The sequence below is a fragment of the Vulpes vulpes genome, chromosome 15 (genome assembly GCF_048418805.1).
Source record: "Vulpes vulpes isolate BD-2025 chromosome 15, VulVul3, whole genome shotgun sequence".
Classification (NCBI taxonomy): Eukaryota; Metazoa; Chordata; class Mammalia; order Carnivora; family Canidae; genus Vulpes; species Vulpes vulpes.
This window is the reverse complement of record NC_132794.1, coordinates 18,259,070-18,281,282: the sequence shown is the minus strand read 5'-3', so window position 1 is coordinate 18,281,282 and position 22,213 is coordinate 18,259,070. Positions and strand designations below refer to the sequence as shown.

At 37.3% G+C, this 22,213-nt stretch overlaps 1 protein-coding gene across 1 annotated transcript in view; it reads left to right on the top strand.

The window, feature by feature from the left end:
• JAM2 (junctional adhesion molecule 2) overlaps positions 1-22,213 on the top strand; it is a 62,625-nt gene that overhangs the window by 14,359 nt on the left and 26,053 nt on the right. The window contains exon 2 of the mRNA XM_072740904.1: positions 20,876-20,941. Within this exon, the coding sequence (XP_072597005.1) occupies positions 20,876-20,941 (66 nt within the window). The remainder of the gene's footprint in view (positions 1-20,875; positions 20,942-22,213) is intronic.

Genomic DNA, 22,213 nt, shown 5'->3' with positions numbered 1-22,213 from the left:
GTAAACATGGCAGCCTTTATAGTTGTTGAATCCAAATAATCAGTATATGGAGTCTATCATTCTGTTCTCTCTACTTTTGTGTGTATTTGAAAATTTGTAATAGAGGCACCATTAGAGGCTGACTCAGTTGGTAGAGTGAGTGGCTCTTGATCTCAGGGTTGTGAGTTCAAACCCCATGTTGGGTGTAAAGATTACTTAGATAAATCTTAAAAAAAAAAAAAGAAAATTTTTCATAAAATAACTAAACCCATGAAAAGAGAAAAATGTGATAAAAATATTAAAATTTCAATATTTCTTTTCTTTGCCCTCTGGGTTTTATTGGACAATCCACCTTAGAATCTACTGGTTTAAAGAGAAAATAAACAGACCAAAGTAAGTCTACTTGAAATATCTGCTCTGTTAAACTCTGTACCTTACTGAACCAGGGCAGTCAGTATAAAAAAACTCAAATTCTGTCTGAATAATCCCCTTTTTAATCTAGCTAGTCTGTTTCACACTAATGGAAAAATAAAGTGCCTGAAAAAAAAAAAAAAAAAAAACACCCTGTCATTAACCGAATTCAAAGATCCTGTATTCAAAGATACAGCAAAGTCTGTTAGTAAATCTGCATAACAGCTATGTTTTTCTTCATAATGTAGCAAGGACCTTTCAGTTCACTTCCTTTGAAAGGGACTTTAATATTTTATTCCCTAAAATGTAAAAGTACCCATTAGATGAGTGCATGTCACAGTCATAGACTGATGACAAAAAAAGGTGAATGTAAAAAAGGGAGTTGATTAAATTCCTAAAAATTTAAAAAATTTTCTCTTGCATTTACTTAATAGAAGCCAGTCCAATCAAGCCTCTTTTGTCAACCCTCTGGCTCTTCCAAACAACAGAAGAGACTACTTCAGGTTTTTTGGGGGTTTTTTTGTTTTGTTTTTTGGGGGGAGGAAGGGCCTATCTAGCATTTAACATACCAACTCAAGCACATCTTGAAACTGCTCACATTTTCTAAAATATTCATTTAATGTTCAAATCTATATCATTAAAACTTAATATCAGGTTCCAAATGAGGTCTTTATATGATTTAATTTCCCAGAGTTCCTTTAACCTTGAAGACCCCAAAGCTCTAGGGATTCTCTAGAGAAGACTCTGGTTGTGGGGGAAGAATGAAAGAATTAAAGGCATTTAAAGCCTGTGTCAGCAGCTTATGCACACTCTCATTGTAGTCATTTATGTCAGAAGCAATTTCTATGTGGGATAACATTTTCCCCAAATACACCCTGAATTCATGAGCAAGAGGATATAGATGTTAATAGAGGCAGGAGTTCCACTTCACCTCTCATCCCACTACCTCTTACTTTTATCATAGAAGTAAGATTGCATCATACTCCTCTAATAGAATTTATATATAGAGTCCTAACTATGTGAACAAACAAATCATGTCCCTCTAGCTTGCACCATTCCACATATTCAACTATTTATCTTTGGTGACTACTAAAATCTGCTCACTGATGATGAGATCAGTCATGACAGCCTTTTTCATTACATAGACTAGAAGATTTGAGGAAATTTATTTTTTATTATTAGAAAATAAAAGGACAAATAATTTTAGAAATGGGATACAGAAATAATAACTTTTATTGTTTATTTTATTTTTATTTTTTAAAATTTAAATTCAATTAATTAACAGGTAAGATATTATTGGTTTCAGAGGTAGAGGTCAGTGATTCATCACTCTTATATAACACCCAGTGCTCATTACATCATGTGTCTTCCTTAATGCCCATCACCCAATTATCCCATCCCCCTCCCCTCCAGCCACCCTCAGTTTGTTTCCTGTGATCAAGAATCTCTTATGGTTTGTTTCCCCCTCTGATTTTATCTTGTTTGATTTTTTTCCCTCTCTTCCCCTATGCTCTTCTGTTTTGTTTCTTAAATTCCACATATGAATGAGATCATATTATAATTGTCTTTCTTTGATTGACTTATTTTGCTTCACATAATACCTTCTAGTTCCATCCACGTCATTTCAAATGGCAAGATTTCAATTTTTTTGATGGCTGAGTAGTATTCCTTTGTGTGTGTGTGTGTGTGTGTGTGTTGTGTGTGTGTGTGTGTATTATATATTACAGCTTCTTTATCCATTCATCTGTTGATGGACATCTGGAAGAAATATCTCTTCTAGAGAGCAAAGTTATCTCACCAATAAGTGTGTTGAATGTAATTTTTTTTCTCCAAGGAATGATGGTTACTCATCTTTTACCTGAAAGATATCAGTTACATTTTCCATGACAGAACTCGGAGGCATGTTCACACTGACTGGGATGGTGGGTAGAATCACCCTCACTTTTTAAATTGATTAATTTTATAAATTATGGAGTTCTCAGTCTATTTGGTAGTGGTACATTCTTAAATTTGTAAGTTAAAAGTCTAGGTAAAATGTCTCAATTGGAGGGTTGAGGATCTCCTTATACTTCAAACCATAAATGCTACTTGTTTACAAAGAAGCAAAATGTATGGTATAAATAAAATGGAGGTTGAGATGCAAAGAACTAAGATTGTGTCAGTTCCGCCCTTCGTTTTTGATAAGGCTTTAGAAAACTATTTTCTTTGGATCTTATTTTCCTTATTTGTAAAATGAGGGGGTTTGATAATGATGATTAGAGTTCTTCATAATTTAACATTTTGTTTTCAACTGGGAAAAAAATGTACCATACTTAGATGGTAAAATGATTTTGTGTGGTGTTGAGAACTTGTTTTCATTCTAAACTGACTCTCTCAGATTTCTTATTGGTTAGAACACAGAGCTTTATTTTGAAAAGGCACAAGAAATGGCTTGGTATTCATGGAGTTGATTGTATATTATGTATAAAGTCTCTATTTGATGCAATCGTCATCAGGAAGTTGCCAGAAGTCTTGAACAGTGAAGCAATATACCAAAAATACCAAAAAGATGGTATTTAGGGTAAACAATTTTGAGGCTTACATATAGGATAGACTTAGAAGGCAAGAGGTAACTATAGCCCAAGTATTGGGTAAAAGGGTAGAGGATTAAGGCAACAGCTGCCAAAATTATTTAGGAACACTTAAATCTGGAAGACATTCAAAATAGAAATTTGTAAGATTTGGTGGTTGATGAGAAAGATGGAGGGACATCAAAGATATCAAAACCATTCATTTCAAGTTTGTAAATTTGAAAAACCAGAGAAGTCATAGTGCTTAAATTGAGAAGGAATGATTATTTTGTATATATCAGGAGACAACAAAATATCCAACTAAAAATGTCTCTTTAGAGCATTGGAAAGAGGATGAAAGCATCCATTCTCTCTGTACCTATCCCCTGTACTTAAGTGGTAAACAAAAATAGGTAGATTCACACCAGGAGAAGACATTCTAGGGGAGAATACACAGAGGTTGATTAGTAGTAGGGGCAGAGGACTGAACTCTGGAGAATGTGCTCAGTTAGAGAATACAAAAGAGCAGAGACAATGAAGAGAAAGTGCCCAGGGAAATAATAGACAAGAACAGAACCAGTGTCATGGAAGCAGGGAGGAATTTTGCCAAGTCAGTTGTTATCTGGAGGCCAGAAGAAAGATGGGAGATCAGAGTGAAGCTATGACTAACCTGAGGGATTAAAAAACTAGAAAAAATTAGCATTTGAAAGGAACTTTACGATTGACAAAGAATTGTATTACTTGATTCTCCTGTTAACATTCCAATGGGGTACCCAGGACTATTTTTATCAGGGTTTCAGAAATATTTTGGAATATTTGTAGGGATACACAGAGGCAAGACTTGAAGAGGTTAGAACTGCTGACCCCAGATCCTACGTGGGAGAGGAGGAAAGTATAAGGAAAGGTAAAAGGCTGAGGAGATTTTCAGGGACCATCGAAGGTGCTCTTTTCTGGTGTTCTCTTATAAAGGCACCAGGAGAAGAGAGGGAGCCTCTGTCTTGTCCTGTATGGATTTAGAATCAGCATATGGTATCCTGCAGGGGCACTGCAAGGATGGCTCATTTTTTCTGTCATAATAAGAAAATAATTGGAGTGTTCCATTTAGCATGTGGGTAATGGCCCAAATTAGTATATTTGTAGTGTGGTTGTTTCTTTTCTTTTTTTCTTTTTCTTTTGGTTGTTTCTTAACATATACACATGCCTTCTGCATTCACAACTCAAGTTGAAATCAAAGCACGGCTAGCCATAAGCCCTAAATAAATATTTCATGATCTGAAAATATTGTTTAGCTAAAAGGGAAAAATACCCAAACATGAGCTCAGCTAATATTGTTGAGGGATTTATTATCAAATTTAGTCACACTGTAGCATCACAGATCATTTAAAAGGAAAATAGAAAAAGTCCCCATAATTTTCTGGCTTTTTTCCTAGAAGTTAATATCAAAAGAAAAACATGAATATTGTCCTAAGCAAAAATAAATATTTTCATATATCACACACTTCCTAAATTTTTTATATGTAGTACCTTTTAAATTCTATGTTACTATCTGATAGTAGGACAAAGGGATTTTTTTTTTTTCCTTTACTTTGAAAAGAAGAATAACTCTTTTAGCTAATTTCTATGGTACTATTTTGTAATTTCTTCTGGCTTTTACTACTTCCCAACTTTAGTTTCCATGGGAACAGGATCAGTTAGAAAATATTTGGGACTCTTCAGAATGTTGAGTCCAGGATTCCTAATTAGGCTTCAGGCACTTGCAGCTTAATTAAGATGAGTGTCTGTGTTATATCTTTGAAGGTAAAGAAAACTGGGTTAAGATTTCGCAATATGTGTGCCTTTTCAAAGATTTTTATTAAAGATTTGGATCAGAGAGCTTTAAAATCATTTAAGAATGTGGGGGAACATGCCTGAAAAAAAAAAAAAAAGAAAGAAAGAAATATCTTCAGGCATAGTATTCTTGACAGATAAGACTTTAAGAGACACCAATTATCCCAGTTCGATCATAAAATTTGTTAAATGTTTCTTCGTTAAAAATGTTATCCTTTGAAATACAGCATATTGTGAGTAGGAAGAATTATATTGGGCTTAGATTGGGAGCAGGGAGTAATTAAAAATCAAAAGAGGTGAGAGAAAATAACAGAATTGAAAAGCCACTGAAAGGTACCAAAAAGGCCTCAAAAAATCCTGGGTCCTCTCTAGTACCTCCTTTGAGTTTTCATTGTGAGAATAAGTACCACCTGTGGAATGTGGGTGATCATAGGTTTACTCTTAAAAAAAATTAACTTTATAGGCCATGTGATAGCTGTGTAAGTGGAGAACACTCAGTTTGTAATGCAAAGCTTTTAGGTTTCGATTAGCTAAGTGTGTGTTCAAGGAATTCGATGGGGAGCTACCAATGGGGGTTACTGCCCTGGGGTGTGTTGTGGAGTTCTGGGGACCTGTTTGATTGTTACAATGATGGTTGGGTGCTATACACCTGCTGGGCAGAGACCAGAGCTGGTAAATATCTGTGTGCCAGTGTAAAATAAACAACTTCCTGTGTCCCTCATCCTGCATCCTTCATGATTTTCCCGTCCCACTGCATGTCCGTATAAGTGAAAACTTTATAGCTATCTGAGCGGATAGCTTATACTAATTTAGCTGTAAAGAGAATTTTTTTTCTTTTGCACAGCCTTAATGCATAACTAAATATACAAGCTTCTATTCCAATGTCCACAGTAAGCCTGTTCTTTATTTTCCAGTACCATTTGGAATGGCTTCTGGTCTCCTTCTCTTAAATCCAGTTTAACATTGTAAATATAGACTAATACCTGAATTCTTTATCATTGTGTATTCTAGTGTTTAATATTTTACTATATATTGTTTTCTTTCTCTTTAATATTAAGGGAACATTATATTTAGCTTTCCAAATTTTATACATGCATATATATGTATATATGTGTATACATATATGCATATAAACATATAAGCCCATATACATGTATTATCCATAAATTGTGTTTCAGGATCGTAAAGGGGCATCAAAAATTTATTAGAAGAAGGGGTCTGGGCACCTGGGTGACTCAGCTGGTTAAGCGTCTGCCTTCAGTTCAGGTCATGATCTTAGGATCCTGGGATCAAGCCCTCCCTGCTCAGTGAGGAGTCTGCTTCTCCCTCCCCCTCTGCCTCTCCCTCACTCCTCCTTGTGCTCTCTCACTATCTCTCTCTCTCTCTCATACTCTCTCGCTTTCAAATAAATAAAATCTTAAAAAAAAAAAGAAAGAAAAAGAGAGGTTCCAGTAGTGCTGAAAACCAACCAATTAAAATAAATGGATGCAAATTACATTTATTTCATTACTGCAGTAAATTCTTCAGTCTATAGAAGATAGGAAACTTATTATATATTCTATTTTTAGGAAAACAGTTTTTCCCTTTCCAGGGTTAATTTTTAGCTGATGTGAAAGAAAAAAATTAAATGGAAAAAAATGTTAAAATAATGACTCTAGAATGCACTGAAGAATAACTGTGTTCATGTGCACCTGTGTTTCACTAAAATATATTTGTCTTTTTTTTCCTTTTATATGTAGTTACAGTGACAGTTTAGTTATGCAATGTGAAAATTACCTTTAGATTTTTGTGCAAAGAGGCTATAAACCTTTAATATTACGAAAGAATTATTGAAGTTATCATTAAGGCCTGCTCAGCGGGGAGTCTGCTGCTCCCTCTGCCTCTCTCTCTGCCCCTCTCTCAAATAGATAAATAAAATCTTTAAAAATAAATAAATAAATCTGATCAGATTATGTTGGAAGCAGGTACCTCATGTAGGAGTGAGGCTGTTGAATTGAAACCTGTGCATATTTGTGTTTATCCTTAGCAAGTTCCATCCTGAACCAAAGAGCCATCCCTCCCACTGAAAGCTGATTTCTTACCTGTGCCCATAATGCTATTCCTGCAACCTCCTTGGGGCCTGTGTCCCATCATCCATTCTAGATCTTCAACTTATCTTCTCTCCAGTCATGGGCTACAAACATGTTCAAGTCCCTACAATTGCAGTGGCAAAAAAAAAGCTCACCATGATTCTGTAATAAAGCTCTTGAATTGGTGATCTGGATTTATCTCCCTTCTTGTAATGACCTTTCAACCTGCTGCAGTCTGCTCCTTTCCCATGCCACTGAAATTACTCTCATTGTATCACCAATGATTTGCTAGCCTCTAAATTCACAGCTTACTTTCATTAAAACCTTACTTGACCTCCCTGGAACATTCAATATTGTTGACACTCCTTGAAAGTCTGCCCACCCCTGACTTCCGTGACATCGTTCTGCCCCAGTTTTTCTTGTGTCCTGATTACCTCTTCTCAGACTTCTACAGAAGTTTCTCTTAGGCTTTTCCTCTCTTATTCTACTCCAGTGTTCATGCTCTAAATTATATTTCCCCTTGGAGAGTCACAATGCTCCTTAGCATGTTCAAGGCTCTAATAACTCCTACAATGAGAATTTTGCTCAACTCTTTTTCTTCCAAAGATTTCATTTTTAAGTGATCTCTACACCCCACATGGGGCTCAAACTTACAACCCCGAGATCAAGAGTCTCATGTTTTACCAGCTGAGCCAGCCAGGCACCCTTGTTTAACATATTGACTGGATGTTTCTCAAACCTTCATGACCTCATCTTTCTATCAAAAGCTAAGAGTCAGTGGCCAATCTGAGGAAGAGGAGAAAGGAAAGGAGCATCAGAGAAGAGAACCAGGAGAGAATGGTGTCACAAAAACTATCAAATTGACAAGTCATAAAATGCTACTTAATTTCATCAGAGTGGATTTTGTCAAGATGGTGCTTAGAGCTTTGACAGGAGACCTTTCTAGAAGTGATAAGACTGATAAGAGGCCTTGAAGATTGGAGAGAATTTTTTTTTTTTTTTGAGAGAATGTTAATGAAGAGGAGACAGCCTCCACTCCTGTGTACACCTCTCCTCCAAGAGAAGGCTGTGTGAAAAGGATAAGGAAGACTATCCATTGTCCCTGAGGATATAGATGTGGCTCAGAGGAAGGTGTTTGTTAAGGCTTAGAGGAGAGAGTTTGACTACTTAAGATTGTTTTAGATCACTATTCTTGAGACATAAATGACAATGGAACATTTTTTAAAAGTCCTGCTGAACCTCCTAAAAGAACTCCTAAGATGCAAAGCACACTTTTATTAGACACTCCCAAATTAATTTATTATTGTAATTCATGATGGTGCTTGTATTAGAGTTCTCCAGAGAAACAGAACCAATGGGAAGTGTATATAAATAAAAAGATTTATTTTGAGGACGTGGCTCATGGTAGTAAGGAGGTAAAGTCCAAAATCTACAGAGTGGGCCAGCAGGCTGGAGACCCAGGGATAGCCAATGTTGCAGTTCAAGTCCAATGGCTGTCTTCTGACAGAATTACCTCTTGCTCAGGAGAAGCCAGTCTCTTGTTCTGTTCAGGCCTTCAACTTACGGATGAAGCCCACCCACGGTAGGAAGGGCCATCTGCTTTACTCAAGGTCTGTCCATTTAAATGTCAATTTCATCCCAAAACACTGTCACAGAAACATCCAGAATAATGTTTGACTACATAACTGGACATTCTGGCCCATCCAAGATGCCACACACAGACACACACACAAAATATGTGTATATATATATATACATATTATATATATGTATACATATATATATATATCCCTATATGTATATATGTATACATATATATATATATATATATATATATATATATATCCCTAAAAGGTATCTTTTTAAAAATTAAATTAAAATAAGAACAGTAATTTATGGCTTTTAAAATCACATTTTAGGGGATCCCTGGGTGGCTCAGTGGTTTAGCACCTGCCTTTGGCCCAGGGTGTGATCCTGGAGACCCCGGATCAAGTTCCACATCAGGCTCCCTGCATGGAGCCTGCTTCTCCCTCTGCCTGTGTCTCTGCCTCTTTCTCTCTGTGTGTCTCTCTGAATAAATAAATAAAATCTTTTTAAAAATTAAAAAAAAATCACATTGTAGGGGCATCTGAGTAGCTCAGTGTTTGAGTGTCTGCCCTTGGCTCAGGGCATGATCCCAGGGTCCTGGGATCAAGTCCCTCATCAGGCTCCCTGCAGGGAGCATGCTCCTCCCTCTGCTTATGTCTCTGCATTTCTCTCTGTGTCTCTTATGAATAAATTTTAAAAACCTTTAAAAAAATAATAGAATAAAATCACATTTTAGGTAACTATTCCACATACTGCATGCTGCTACTACTATGTAATTTTTTGCTGCAGCGCAATATGAAAATTAATTCTACACAGTGATGTGATAAGGTGGTTTTAATTTCAAGATTAGCTGCTTCAGAATCTTTCATTGATTAATCTTGTGTAGCTCATCCTTCAATTCAAAAAATTAAGCATAGCTTTTTATATTTCATTTCCATTTTCTCCATAGTTAACTTTGTTTCCAGTCATTTGGCAAATATTTATTTAGTATCTACTACAAATCAAGCAATTCTTGGTCCTTGGGATATAGGTAAGAAAATAAAGGCCCCTGCCTTCAGTGCGTAAGTACATTATATTGTGTGTTAGAAGGTAATAGGCACTATGGAAAAAAGAAAATCAAAGCAGGATTAAGGAAATCAGGGAGTTTGGAAGGAAAACGGTCAGATGGAGTCGGGGTTGCACTATGGAAGAAGGTGGCCAGTGTAGAATCCATTACGGAGGTGTCCTTTGAACAAAATCTTGAAGAAGTAAGAGAGTTAATAGACATCTGAAGGAAGAATCTTTCAGGTGGGGGAGCACCCTTGCCTGGCCTGTTTTGAGGATGAGAAAGGCCAATGTCCCTGGAGCAGAGGGAGGGAAGAATTCAGGAAAGGAGGCTGAAAGGGAGCGAGGCCAGATTGTGTAGGGCTTTGGCGCCAATGTAAGGGTGTCTACTTTTGCTTTGGGGGAAAATGGAGAACTGGCCCTAGGTTTTGAGCAAGAGCATCATGATGCTCTGATTTAGCATTTTAATGGATCACTATAGTGGATGCATTGAAATTAGATTTTAGAGGGACAGGAATTCTATTCTATCTAAGAATAGAAAGCCAATCAGGAATCTATTGCAGGGATCCAGGCAGAGATGATGGTGCTCAGACCAGATGGTAGCAATGGAAGTAGTCAGAGGTAATTCTGGATGCATTTTGAAGGAAGAGCTAATAGGATTTGCTGATGAATTGGATATGGACTATGGTAACTGGAATCATTAAGGATAAGTGTGAATTTTGGCCAAACAACTGGAAGAATAGAGTTGCAATCATCTGAGTTGGGGTAAGTGGGACAGCTTTAGAGAGAAAGATAAGATTTGGACATAGTGTTTGAAATGTCTGTTAAACCTTCAAGTGGCAGAATTAAATAGGCATTTGAATCTGAGTCCAGAGTTCAGCAGAGACATCTAGACTGGAGGTATATATGTGGGAATTGTTTATATCTGGAGGTGTTCAATGCCATGAGCCTGGATCACCCCATTAAAGGAGAAAGCAGAGAGGCAGAGAGGAGAAGATGACCAAGGATAAGACCTGTGAGAAGGAAAGCTAGGGAAGTGTGTCGTCCTAGATGCTAGGTGTAGAAGGTGATACGGAGATGAAGGGTGTGGTGAGCTGTGTCAATGAAAGTAGTTAGGGAAGGCTTCAACAGCATAAATCAGGTTTTACACAAGATGAGGCACAGCCCGAAGAGGCTGTAGCTGTCCCAAATATGTCACAACAAGGATAAAGAAGAGGTCAAGTTTAAACACAGGACTTGCTGCTCTAAGCAGTCACTGTAACGAAGACTTCACGCTAATCATGGAAAGAAGGGAGAAAAATCTATAACCCTAGCAATTCATTCTCTATTTTTTGCAATCCATCCTAATACATGATTATCGTGGAATTATTTGTAAAACACTAAACTCGCATTGGTCACATTGGATAAAAAAGCAGTGTCAAATGAGAGGGGAGAGCTCAGAGGCAAGTATTTGTAGAGAATCTACTGTGTGCCTGGAAGTAGGCCAAGCCATTACATACCTTATTTAATCTTATAGCCAATTGAGGAAGGCACTATTAGGTTCATTTTACTTAAATGGAAACTAAGGTTTAGGAGGTGAAGGCGGAGGCTTGCCCCCGTGATGTGACCAGTAATTCACGGCCCTGAGCGTTCAAAGCTAGCTAGGTCTCATTTCATCTCTATCAGTTGTGACTTCCTGAAGACAAGGAATGATTCTGACCCCAACTGTAATAAAGCCTTGGGCCACATTTCTAACAGATTATCCTTTCTTCACCCATCTGGACTCTAATGTTGCTTTTGTTTGATTTCAGATAATATTTAGTCAAATGCCAAGCTGTTGAAAATAGTGCTGCTGGTTGTACCACGCTATTTAACTCTTTATCCCATTAGATGAGAAGTCAGCTCTGACACCACTTCATCAAAAAATTGCTAAGATTGACTCTACAGTGTTTCAAAATATCTGGTTGATTCTGTCACAAATGTGGTCATCATCATGCTACACAGGATATCAAACAACAAGCTCACCTGAATTTGGGGGAAACAGACTTTTTTACACCATATTTGGACACAAATACCTCTGTCCATTTTTAAATACTTCATCTGGATAAATTTCAAGAATTGGATCTCTAATGGCACATACTCATTTCTTGACCCACTCGGGGTGCAGCTCTGATTTGAATGTATGCAGATTGTCTTAGTTCAAGCTGCTACAGTGAAAAAACCATACACCAGGTAGCTCAGAAACGATATCTATTTCTCACACTTCCAAAGGCTAGAAATTCCAAGACCAAGGTGATGGCAGGTTTAGAGCCTGCTTCCTGCTTAGGCACTGTCACTTTCTTGTTGGGTCCTCCCATGGCTGAGATGGGGAGGTCTCTGGAGTCTCTTTCATAAGGGTGCTATTTCCATTCATGAAGGCCCCACCTCATCTTCCAAAGGCCCCACCTTCTAATCTCATCACTCTGGGCATGAGGATTTCAATGCAGGGATTTTGTAGTGTGTGTGTGGGGCAGAGGAGTGTGGTGGTGGACACAAACGTTCAATCCATAACACAGATTTTCATTAAACCGTTTCTTTTACGGTCTAGATGACTGGCCCTGAAGAGTAGGTTTTGGTGTTACCTCACTGTTGGATGTGTAGAGCCAGTTTTGAAATAAAAACAGTGAGTCAGAGAACCGTGTTTGTGGAAAGAGAAGGGAAATTGTACTCTTTGGTTGTAAAGCACCTGAGAAATCAGGATAACTAATTCTGAGGAGTCTTACCTGACAGTTGTAAAATATGACACTTAAGAAATGTCAAACCGTTGTTTCCATGTTCTGCATTTCACAAGAAATCGTTCTTGTTCCTTTGGCTTCCTGAAGACTAATCAAAGGAAACATGAAGCAACAATAAGCTGGGAGGGTTTCCCTTAGATTTCAAATCTCTTCTGGAAGAACTTATGGTAACAGAATTTAATTAGTAACATATGGACAAACTATAAGGGCATAAACTTTTATGAATCATCATCCAGTAGGAGAGTTGAAAAGTAAAATTCATACAACCCCCATGTTTTCAGAATTGAAATTTAAGAGAGAGGGAGAAGGTAGAGGTATGCTAAGTGGTCATATAAAATCTTTAATATTTTAAAGGTTCATCTATCAGGCAGTGAACTCTGGAGATAACTTTTTTATTGTAGGTGGTCAAGTATAGAAAACTAAATAAACCTGTTAATAAGAAGCAGCCCATAATTGTGTGTGAAGTTAGATTATTAGAGCTCTAAGAAAAATTGTACCCCCCAAAATATTATTCTTTTTTTAATATTTTATTTATTTATTCATGAAAGACACAGAGAAAGAAAGGCAGAGACATAGGCAGAGGGAGAAGCAGGCGCCATGCAGGGAGCCCGATGTGGGACTCAATCCCAGAACCCCAGGATCACACCCTGAGCCGAAGGCAGATGCTCAACCGCTGAGCCACCCAGGCATCCCCCAAAGTCTTATTCTTGAGAGTTTTTTGTTGTTGTTCTTTAGAGAGAGAGAGCACGTGTGAGCACACATTCACTGGGTAGGGGAGAAGCAGAGGAAGAGGGAGAGAGAGAGAATTGCCAGCAGACTCTGCTGACTGCAGAGCCCAATGTGGGGCTTGATCTTACAACCTGAGATCATGACATAAGCTGAAATCAGGAGTCACACAGTAAACCAACTGAGCCACCCGGTCAAAATGTGCACACATTGCTAGGGTCACCCCTAAGGCCTTAGGGGGTGCTCATACAAGGGAGAGCCCCAGAGCTTAAGTCTTATTAAATTAACGGTCAGTCTTCCTTCCTTTATGTGTTTATTCATCATATTTTATAAATCTTCTAATTCAAAAAAAGATTTAAAACATTAGCAGTACTCTATCTTCATCTGAGCAATGCAAAGATGACTTCCTTTGCAGATTATAAATTTGACACATTAGAAATATTAGAAAATGTGTTTGACATTCTGTGCTAATCCCTGTAAAACTCAATTTGTATTCATTACTGCATGTTTGTGCTTTCAAAAAATGAAAATATTGCATGCATCAAAGCGATTCCCCAAATTCAGTAAAGCAGAGAAATCAGACTCTGGAGGTACAAAGAGTTTAAAACAAACATCTGTGTAGGGTCAGGGTGGAAAGAGCTTAGTAGCTGGTAGTTCTACTCGCATATGTTGCTTAAGTGGATTTATAGGTATCAAATGACTGCACAATAACCATTTCACTATCCCCTGACCCACAAAGCCACTGAGTAATCTGTGTGTATCAGCTGTTAGGACATTTTGTGCAGGAATTCCCAGACTCTCACAACTTGGTGATTCAGAACCAGAGTTCTGAACCAGAACCCAGATCCAGAAACTTGCTTTTCTCTCTTTGCCCAGAGCTGATCAAAACTTTGGCGATAGGGATACCTGGGAGGCTCAGTGGTTGACCGTCTGCCTTTAGCTCAGGGCATGATCCTGGTTTGGGATCGAGTCCTGCATTGGGCTCCCTGCGAGGAGCCTGCTTCTCCTTCTGCCTGTGTCTCTGCCTGTGTCTCTGCCTCTCTCTCTCTCTCTCTCTCTGTCTCTCACGAATAAATAAATAAAATATTTAAAAAAACACCTCTGGAGATAGGATTTATAATATCTGCTCTCAAAAACTATTTATTTGACAATTATACTAATATGTCCATTTCTGCTGAGAAATACAACTATCAAATACTGGTGATGGTTCTGGACTTTTAATCTTGAAAAGCCATCTTGAGATTTAGGAGCTAGTAACTACAATTTCAGATTAAAGGGCAGTGAATAATCTTAAATTAAAATGTCATCAAGCTATCAAAACCTGACGTGCCATCTCCAATGAAAGGATATACCTGAGACACAGTCCAGACCGCATGAGTCAATTAGTGAGGAGAGACACTCAGGTTTATTATTCTTTATCTCTTCCATTTTAGTGTTCTTTGCTTTTACACCATTTGTCTATTTTGTAATCTGACATCTTTAGTAATGATTTCTTATTTTACATTAATAAAGTTTTAGGGCCATTGCTCCCTGGCACCTTAATCTCAGGGAGAACCTGCAGAACACAGAATGGTCAACACCCACGCCTTCCACTGAGTATGTGATTCTTATTAACATCAATCTTGGAAGAGGACATTCCTTCAGTCTTGTCTGCTGGAGAGTGTTTACTGGATTTGAGTTGACAATTGCCATCTATCTGAAATCTATAGTTAATGCCACTAGTGAGCAAATTGTGCTTGGCTGAGATTGCCACTTGGGGAATATTAGAGAAAGATCTCAGAATCCTAAAATTGTTCCTTTCATGTTCTAGTGGGGAGTACCTGGTGAGAAATTCAGCCATTGATGGCTTTCCAATACCACAGGCCACTGTTAAATTTTCGAAGATGTTCTTGAAGAGCATTTAAAAATTTTTTTGAGAATTTATTTTACTATAAGAAGTTATTTTATTTATTTTATTTCTACATAATATAATCCCCCAAATTTAATCATTCAGCTGTTTGGGTAAGAGGATGCCCTGAAAATTTTCCTAAATTTACTAAAGCATGTAACTTATATGAAAACAACCATATACACAATTCTGAAACACCAATCATTTTTTTAAAGATTTTCTTTATTTACTCATGAGAGACACAGAGAGGGAGGCAGCAACATAGGCAGAGGGAGAAGCAAGCTCCCTGCAGTGAGCCTGTTGGAGGACTTGATCCTGGGACCCCGGGATCATGACCTGAGCCAAGTCACACCAATCATTCTTTTTGAACTCAATCATTTTTTTTGAATGACTTAAAAAATAAATCAAAACAAAAACAGAAAAGAGGAGGGGGCATAAAATTTTTGCGCAGTATATAATAAATATGCAAATTTTATTCAAATCAGTTCATTCGCCATAAATATTTGCCTATTAACACTTTCTCTGTTAAAATAACAATTAATTATACACTCTCTGCATAATATCTTTACAACCCTAAAGAATGAAAATGGATGTGAAGCCATCTTCAGAGTGTCTGACAGAGTCATGTTTGATATGACTTTCTCACAGTGCCTTATGCTGATCTGAGAATAGAGGAAGGAGGAAAGGTCTGTGGAGCCAAACTAACTAGATATAAATACACAACTTTGCTTCTCTGCTTTCCAGTGTTGTGACCTTGAGCCAGGACCTCTTTCAATTGTCACATCTGTCAAATGAAGATTTTAACACAGTGGAGTCACATCTTACTTAGATGTTAGGTTCTTAAGGGGAAAATTTATTCATAGTCAAAATCACCCTTTAATTCTTTAGGTCATCATTAACTCACCAGGCCACCAGCCACAGGTAGCTCTAAAGTCAAGCACATCTTTTATTTTTCCTTGCACTTTGGTATGATTTCCCTTTATCTCATTAAAAGGGAGGGCCAGAAGGGGTCCCTGGGTGGCTCAGTTGGTTGGGTATGTCTGACTCTTGATTTGGGCTCGGTCATGATCCCAGGTTTGTGGGATTTAGCCCCGCTCCCTGCTCGCATGCTCTCTCTCTTTCAAATAAAGAAATAAATCTTAAAAAAAAAAAAAAAAGCAGGGGTCAAAATGTCCATTTTGAGAGATCAGAAGGACTTGTGTGTCTGTGTGTCTCTCTCTTCCCCTGCCTCCCTCTCCCACTCCCTACCCTCTCCTTCTCTCCTTACTCCCTAGACCTACTACAGTCAAATAATAGTGAGATAGATGAGTATATTAACCTAACTCCTAATTCCTACTTCATTGGGTTACTTTCTACCCTATGAATGTTTATCCATGGTAAATACTGGATTGTATTATTTTATCTGTTACTACTAGCCCTGTGCATCTTTTCTATATTTGTTAGTACAATAATTGTATATTAGTGATTGTCAAAACCACATAGCTATTAATTTTCATTTTTGAAAACTTGTGAAATAACTCATATCCACAGTTTTTATAATTTGCTTTTACCATGGTACTCTCTGTAATGTACTCTTAGAACAAAAAAACCTCTGTAACACATCAATTTTTCCTAATCATGTTTCCAATTAAAAGTGTTACTTTAAATAACACTTGTATAGTAAATTTAAACATTGTGTTTAAATACAAATACTTATTCTTAGTCATACTACATTATCCCTGGTCACACAAGAATATTTTAGATGATTGATAGACAATGTAAGAAATTTTATTCTTAGAGTTGGGGGAAGAAACACAAAAGGTTTCATTTGGTTAGGGATTACTTGACTTGGAGCTGTTAGCCGTTATGGAAATAATCATTTCTTAACCTCATTTTATGAACTTCTGCCAGTGATTTTGGAACACATCCAAAACTATTAAAGATGTTTTGTAGCTAACTTTAAAACAATTGTTGACCTCAACCAGCAGACCTACATGACAATTTTTTGTTTGTTTTCTTTTTAAACTCACTCTGGAAAGGTGAAAAAAAAAAGAATCACTTCAAGAAAGTGGCCAACAGAGACTCTTCCTAACATCTGTTAGTGAAATGTTGGTACAAATTCCAACATTTTGTTTTCGTAAAGTTATTGGGTTCAAGCTTAAAAAAAAAAAAAAAGAAAAAAAAAAAAAGAAAAAAAACCTGAATTCCAAGACCAGTAAGGCTTAAAACAAGGTAGAAATCTTTTACCATTTTATTTTTAAGATTCGAAACTTTCTGTTTAAATAAGTTCATTATAGGTGACCACACATCTTAAGTATTTTTACTTAATTAAAAAGCAGATCTTGAAGTAAAAAGAACCGGAGGAAGCAACATAACTAGAAAACAACACTTAAAATCACAGAATTAAATATTCAGGTACCAAGAAATAGTATCTATTTATTAGCTTACCAAAACCAATCTCCTTTATAATCGTTTTGCATTCATAGTTTTGCCAATCAGTCCTCTCTTTTTTAGTGTTTGGAACAATTTTTTTTCTATTCAAATATATATATATATATATATATATATATATATATATATATATATTCTGAAGATATTAATAAAACTCCTGAGTTAACAGCTATTATTTTCCATAGAACTTTTAAGGTGATTTTTGAAAATTTAAGAAATCTTTCTCAAAAGATATTTTAGCAAGTAGAAAACTGGAATTGAGTAAAGGAGAAAATAATTGGAGCTAGTCCTAAATCTTCCAGTCTTGGGTTGGACTAACGTTCGCCTCAAATGAAAGAAAACACGAGCATGCTGAAGAAAATAAACATTCTCAGTAGGCAGTGTAGTGTTTGAAAAGTTCAAAGATATGATGATGTGGAGGGAACAAAGATTATCTTCTTCTACTTTTCCCCTCAACTGGTTTCTAGGGAATATGAGTCTTCACTGTTTTGTTTAAAAAATGTACTAAAATAGTTCAAAAATCACAAGAAACGCCTGTCAGAAACAGAACTGCTCTGAGGGCACTAATTTATGCATGGCTAAAGGAGAAAAGAGGCTTCAAAGTGTGTTTTGAAAGTTTCACAGAATAATGATTTGGAATCAGAATCCTTGGAAAAATGTTCAGCGATCGTGTCACTTAAATGTAGGTAGGACTCAGGGTGAACAAATGAGGTCCTAGCTTTTCTGTTTTCTGAAGATCTGAACCCTACCTTTGGGCTAAAATAGAGTAAAAATGGGGAAGGAGAAGAGAAAGTGGAAAAGAAAGATCTATAGGGGTGAGGATGGAGTTCAGAGGACTGTGGGACATATTCTGGTATGTGGTAGAAAGAGGGATACTTAAAAAGATTGCTTGGACCCCTTCATGATTTTTTTTTTTTTTTTAATATACAAGCAAAAGTGATATATTGAAATCACTTTTTGGTGACCTGGTATCTCTCTAAGACTAGGTCATGCAGGCCACTGCTTTTTTTTTTCTTTTTAAAGATGTTATTTATTTATTCATGAGAGAGGCAGGGACATAGGCAGAGGGAGAAGCAGGCTCCCTGCAGGGAGCCCGATGTAGGACTCGATCCCAGGACCCGAGGATCACACTCTGAGCCGAAGGCAGACGCTCAACCGCTGAGCCACCCAGGCGTCCCTCAGGCCACTGCTTTATATAAATATGTTTACAACTGTCAATGAAAACAATCCACTCAGTTCTCCATTCTTCACATAGATAGACACCAGCTTTGCCAATTTGCCTCATGAAGATTGCAATTTAGGGATAGAGAACCTGAATAGTTGAACAATGTTAAACAGGAGAACTGGACGTTTGAGGCCTGTAGGTTTTTAAGAGTTTTAATTTCGCAATTATATTTGCTATCCAGGCTTCTAAGGGAAAGAGAAAGAAAAAAAATTATCCAAAATAGCATGTATTCCTTAGGAATGAGGAAGTCTAGCACAGCATCACAATTTACATGTCAGTGTACATATAGATGAGTAAATCAAAGATGGCATGTTATATGAAACATTTTTCTCCCCTTCCCAGAAATGTAATCAGTGATTTCATACCCAAGAAATTCCGGTCTCCTGGGAGCTTTTTTTGAAATCCTTGAACTCAAGGTTTTTTTGTCCTCCTTTAGTCTATTTGTTTATTTCTCTTCCTGGTTCTTCAAACCAGCCTAGCTGTTTAGTCTAAAGCAGAGACTTTCAATCAAATATGATTTCCCCACCCCCACCCCCAAGGGCATTTGGCTAGGTCTGGAAACACTGGTTGTCATGACTTGGGTTTGCCATAGGGGAGATGAAGGTGCTACTGGCACCTAGTGGGCAGAAGCCAGGGATACTGCACCACATCCTACAATGCACAGGACAGCCCTCCCACAACAAAGAATGATCTGGTTCCAAATGTTAATAGTGTCATGATTGAGAAACCCTCCCCATTGAGATTACCAGGATGAACCACTTCTCCAGTCACAGCCTCCTAGCTTCTGCCTTCCTGCTGTGCTTCAGAATCTTCATTATAACCCCCAATTTCTCACCTTAGTCCATCTTCATTAGATCAGTAGACCTTTCTACCTGACATCTTTGTGAATCTGCAGTGCTTCCTCATAGTTCAGCTTGGAGGAAACACGATGTGGGGCCCAGGATAGTAGTTTAGTAATAAACTACGTGGGTTTTAGGAACAGACTGGATGAGTTCAACTCCCAGCCCTATTCCTTACTGCTTGTATAACCTTGACCAAGGTTTCTTACCCTCTCTGTGTCTCAGTTTCCCCACTTGCAAAACAGATGGATAAAAATAGTACCCTACCGCAAAGAATTGTCGTGCGTGTTCAATAAGTTAATACTTGCAAAAAACTGGGAATGTTGCCTAAGTGCTTAATAAATGTTAACTATTGTTGGGGCACCTGGGTGGCTCAGTCAGTCAAGCATCTGACTTTTGGTTTTGGCTCAGGTCATGATTTCAGGATTGTTCCATCGGCCTGGCCTCATCATCCATCATGGAGCCTGCTTAGGACCCTCTCTATCACTCTGCCCCTCCCCACTCTCTCTCTCAAATAAATAAATAAATCTTTAAAAAAATGAAATATTCTATATAAATTTATGAAGGTGATTATCTCATCATTTTTGTCATCGTATTAGTAGCAGATAACATCAGCCACCATAACTGGTCAGTCATTTCAACCCTAGATACCAATCCTGGAAAATCATTGAAATATTTGAGAGAAAAAAAAATATTCGGGAGAAAAATAAAGATGCTCTGCTTGCATTTTTCATCATATTTGTATATGCAAAGCTTATATACAGTATGTATTATATATATATTTCCTAGTCACAAATATGTTTAAATAACCCATTTCTATATGATGTAGGTAAAATCAGAGGTAAGTTGGTAAAGCAATTTAACTGTAAAATAATGAGCTTTTATCTTAAAGGAGCAGTACCTTAGGTGCTAGATTCCATATTAGGCTAAATTAAGGATAAAATCACTTATTTAGCAAGCAGGCTTGGGGTGCCCAGGTGGCTCAGTTGGTTGAGGTTGAGCAGTTGAGGTTGAGCATAGGACTCTTGGTTTTGGCTCAGGTCATGATCTGCGGCGGTGGAGGGAGTTGGGGGTCCTGATATCCAGTCAGGCTCTGTGCTCTGTGGGGAGTCTGCTTCTCTGTTTCTCCTCTGCCAGTGCTGTCTATCTCTAAGATAAATAAATAAATCTGAAAGAAAGAAAGAAAGAAAGAAAGAAAGAAAGAAAGAAAGAAAGAAAGAAAGGAAGAAAAAAGAAAGAAAGAAAGAAAAAGCAAGCGAGCTTTTCATAGTCAGGCTTATGACATTGTGTTGTCTGTCACGGGGCCCTGAGAGATTCATGGATTTTGCTTTGTGAAAGGAAAGCAGAAACCACAATACAGAACATGGAAAAGACATATATGGTTTGGCTTGGTTTTTCTTATTTTGATACTTTAAAACTTAGGCTTTATGAATGTGTGAATTTGTCACCAAACTTTAGGCCAGTTTTCTTTAATGTTGCATTCCATTCAAATATTTGCAAGTGGCCTTTGGTACTATTTTAATTATTCTATTTGTTTTAATCTTTCAGATCATAAGGCCTATGGATTCTCTGCCCCAAAAGGCCATCAAGTGGTCACAGCAACAGAGTATCAAGGTAGAGTAACTTATGATTCTCACGGACTGTGTTGTTCAAATGACTCACAAATGTGACGCATGTGATATTATCTATTTGTTGAACCCTCTGCCTTACCTCGCACTAATTCTTCCTTCTGAAATGCTGCTCTGTGCTGTTTCCACTTGAGAACTCTTTCTCCACCTCCTCAGTGGAAATTTTGGACATTCAACGAAAGACCTGATGTACAAAGAGGGCCTCTAATTGCGTAAATCATCTGCAACAAAGCAGATCTAATTTGTGAAACTGGTAGATGGAGGTCTTGCAAAGTTTTCAGCCAGATGCATATGGCAAATGGAAATTAACGCTGCAAACCCCACTCTATTTAATGTACTTAAGATAACATTAATATAGCCTATTTTGGGGTGCCATTTTTGTTATTTATTTTAGCTTCTTAAATATATTTATAATAGGGAATTGGTGTTTAATGGTTATAATAGGGAGTTGGTGTTTAATGGCCATAATAGTAGAATGGTTTTACTGGTGTTTAATGGGTATCACTTTTGCAAGGTGAAAAATTCTGGACATTGGTGGCTTAACAATGAATATACTTAAAACGCTACTGAATTATTAAAAATCATTAAGATGGCAAAATGTTAAGAAGTGTTAAAATGGTAAATGTTAAAGAAAGATGGTAAATTTTAAGATATGTGTATTGAACCACAATTTTTAAAAAATGTTTAAGGACTGGGCAGCCCCGGTGGCTCAGTGGTTTAGGAGCCTTCAGACCAGTGCATGATCCTGGAGACCCAGAATCGAGTCCCACATCAGGCTCCCTGTATGGAGCCTGCTTCTCCCTCTACCTGTCTGTCTGTCTGTCTCTCTCATTAATAAATAAATAAAGTCTTTTAAAAATTAAAAATAAATTTTAGGACTAATAAAATAACCAAGGAAAACTTTATAAGGGCTTTTATAAGTTTACTTCAAATACTGACCACCTACAATGATTCTGAAGGCTCTTTTACTTCGAACAGTAATACTAGGACACCAGAAGAATTACTATGTCCTTGGTATGATGCTTGTATAGGCCAGAGATGGTAAACATTTAAGAAAGAAGTTACAAATGTGTGTGAACTCACATCTTCAGGCATATCTTAGGTTTCTGCAGTTGGGTGAGATGAGTTCAAAGGAAAGAGACAAAGTTTAAAGACCAGAACTGGGTGGGAAAATTAGGTAGATTAGTATTTAACTAGTACTTACGGTGGTGCCTGGCACAAAGTGTTATATGTCCTTTTTCATAAAAATATGCTAAGA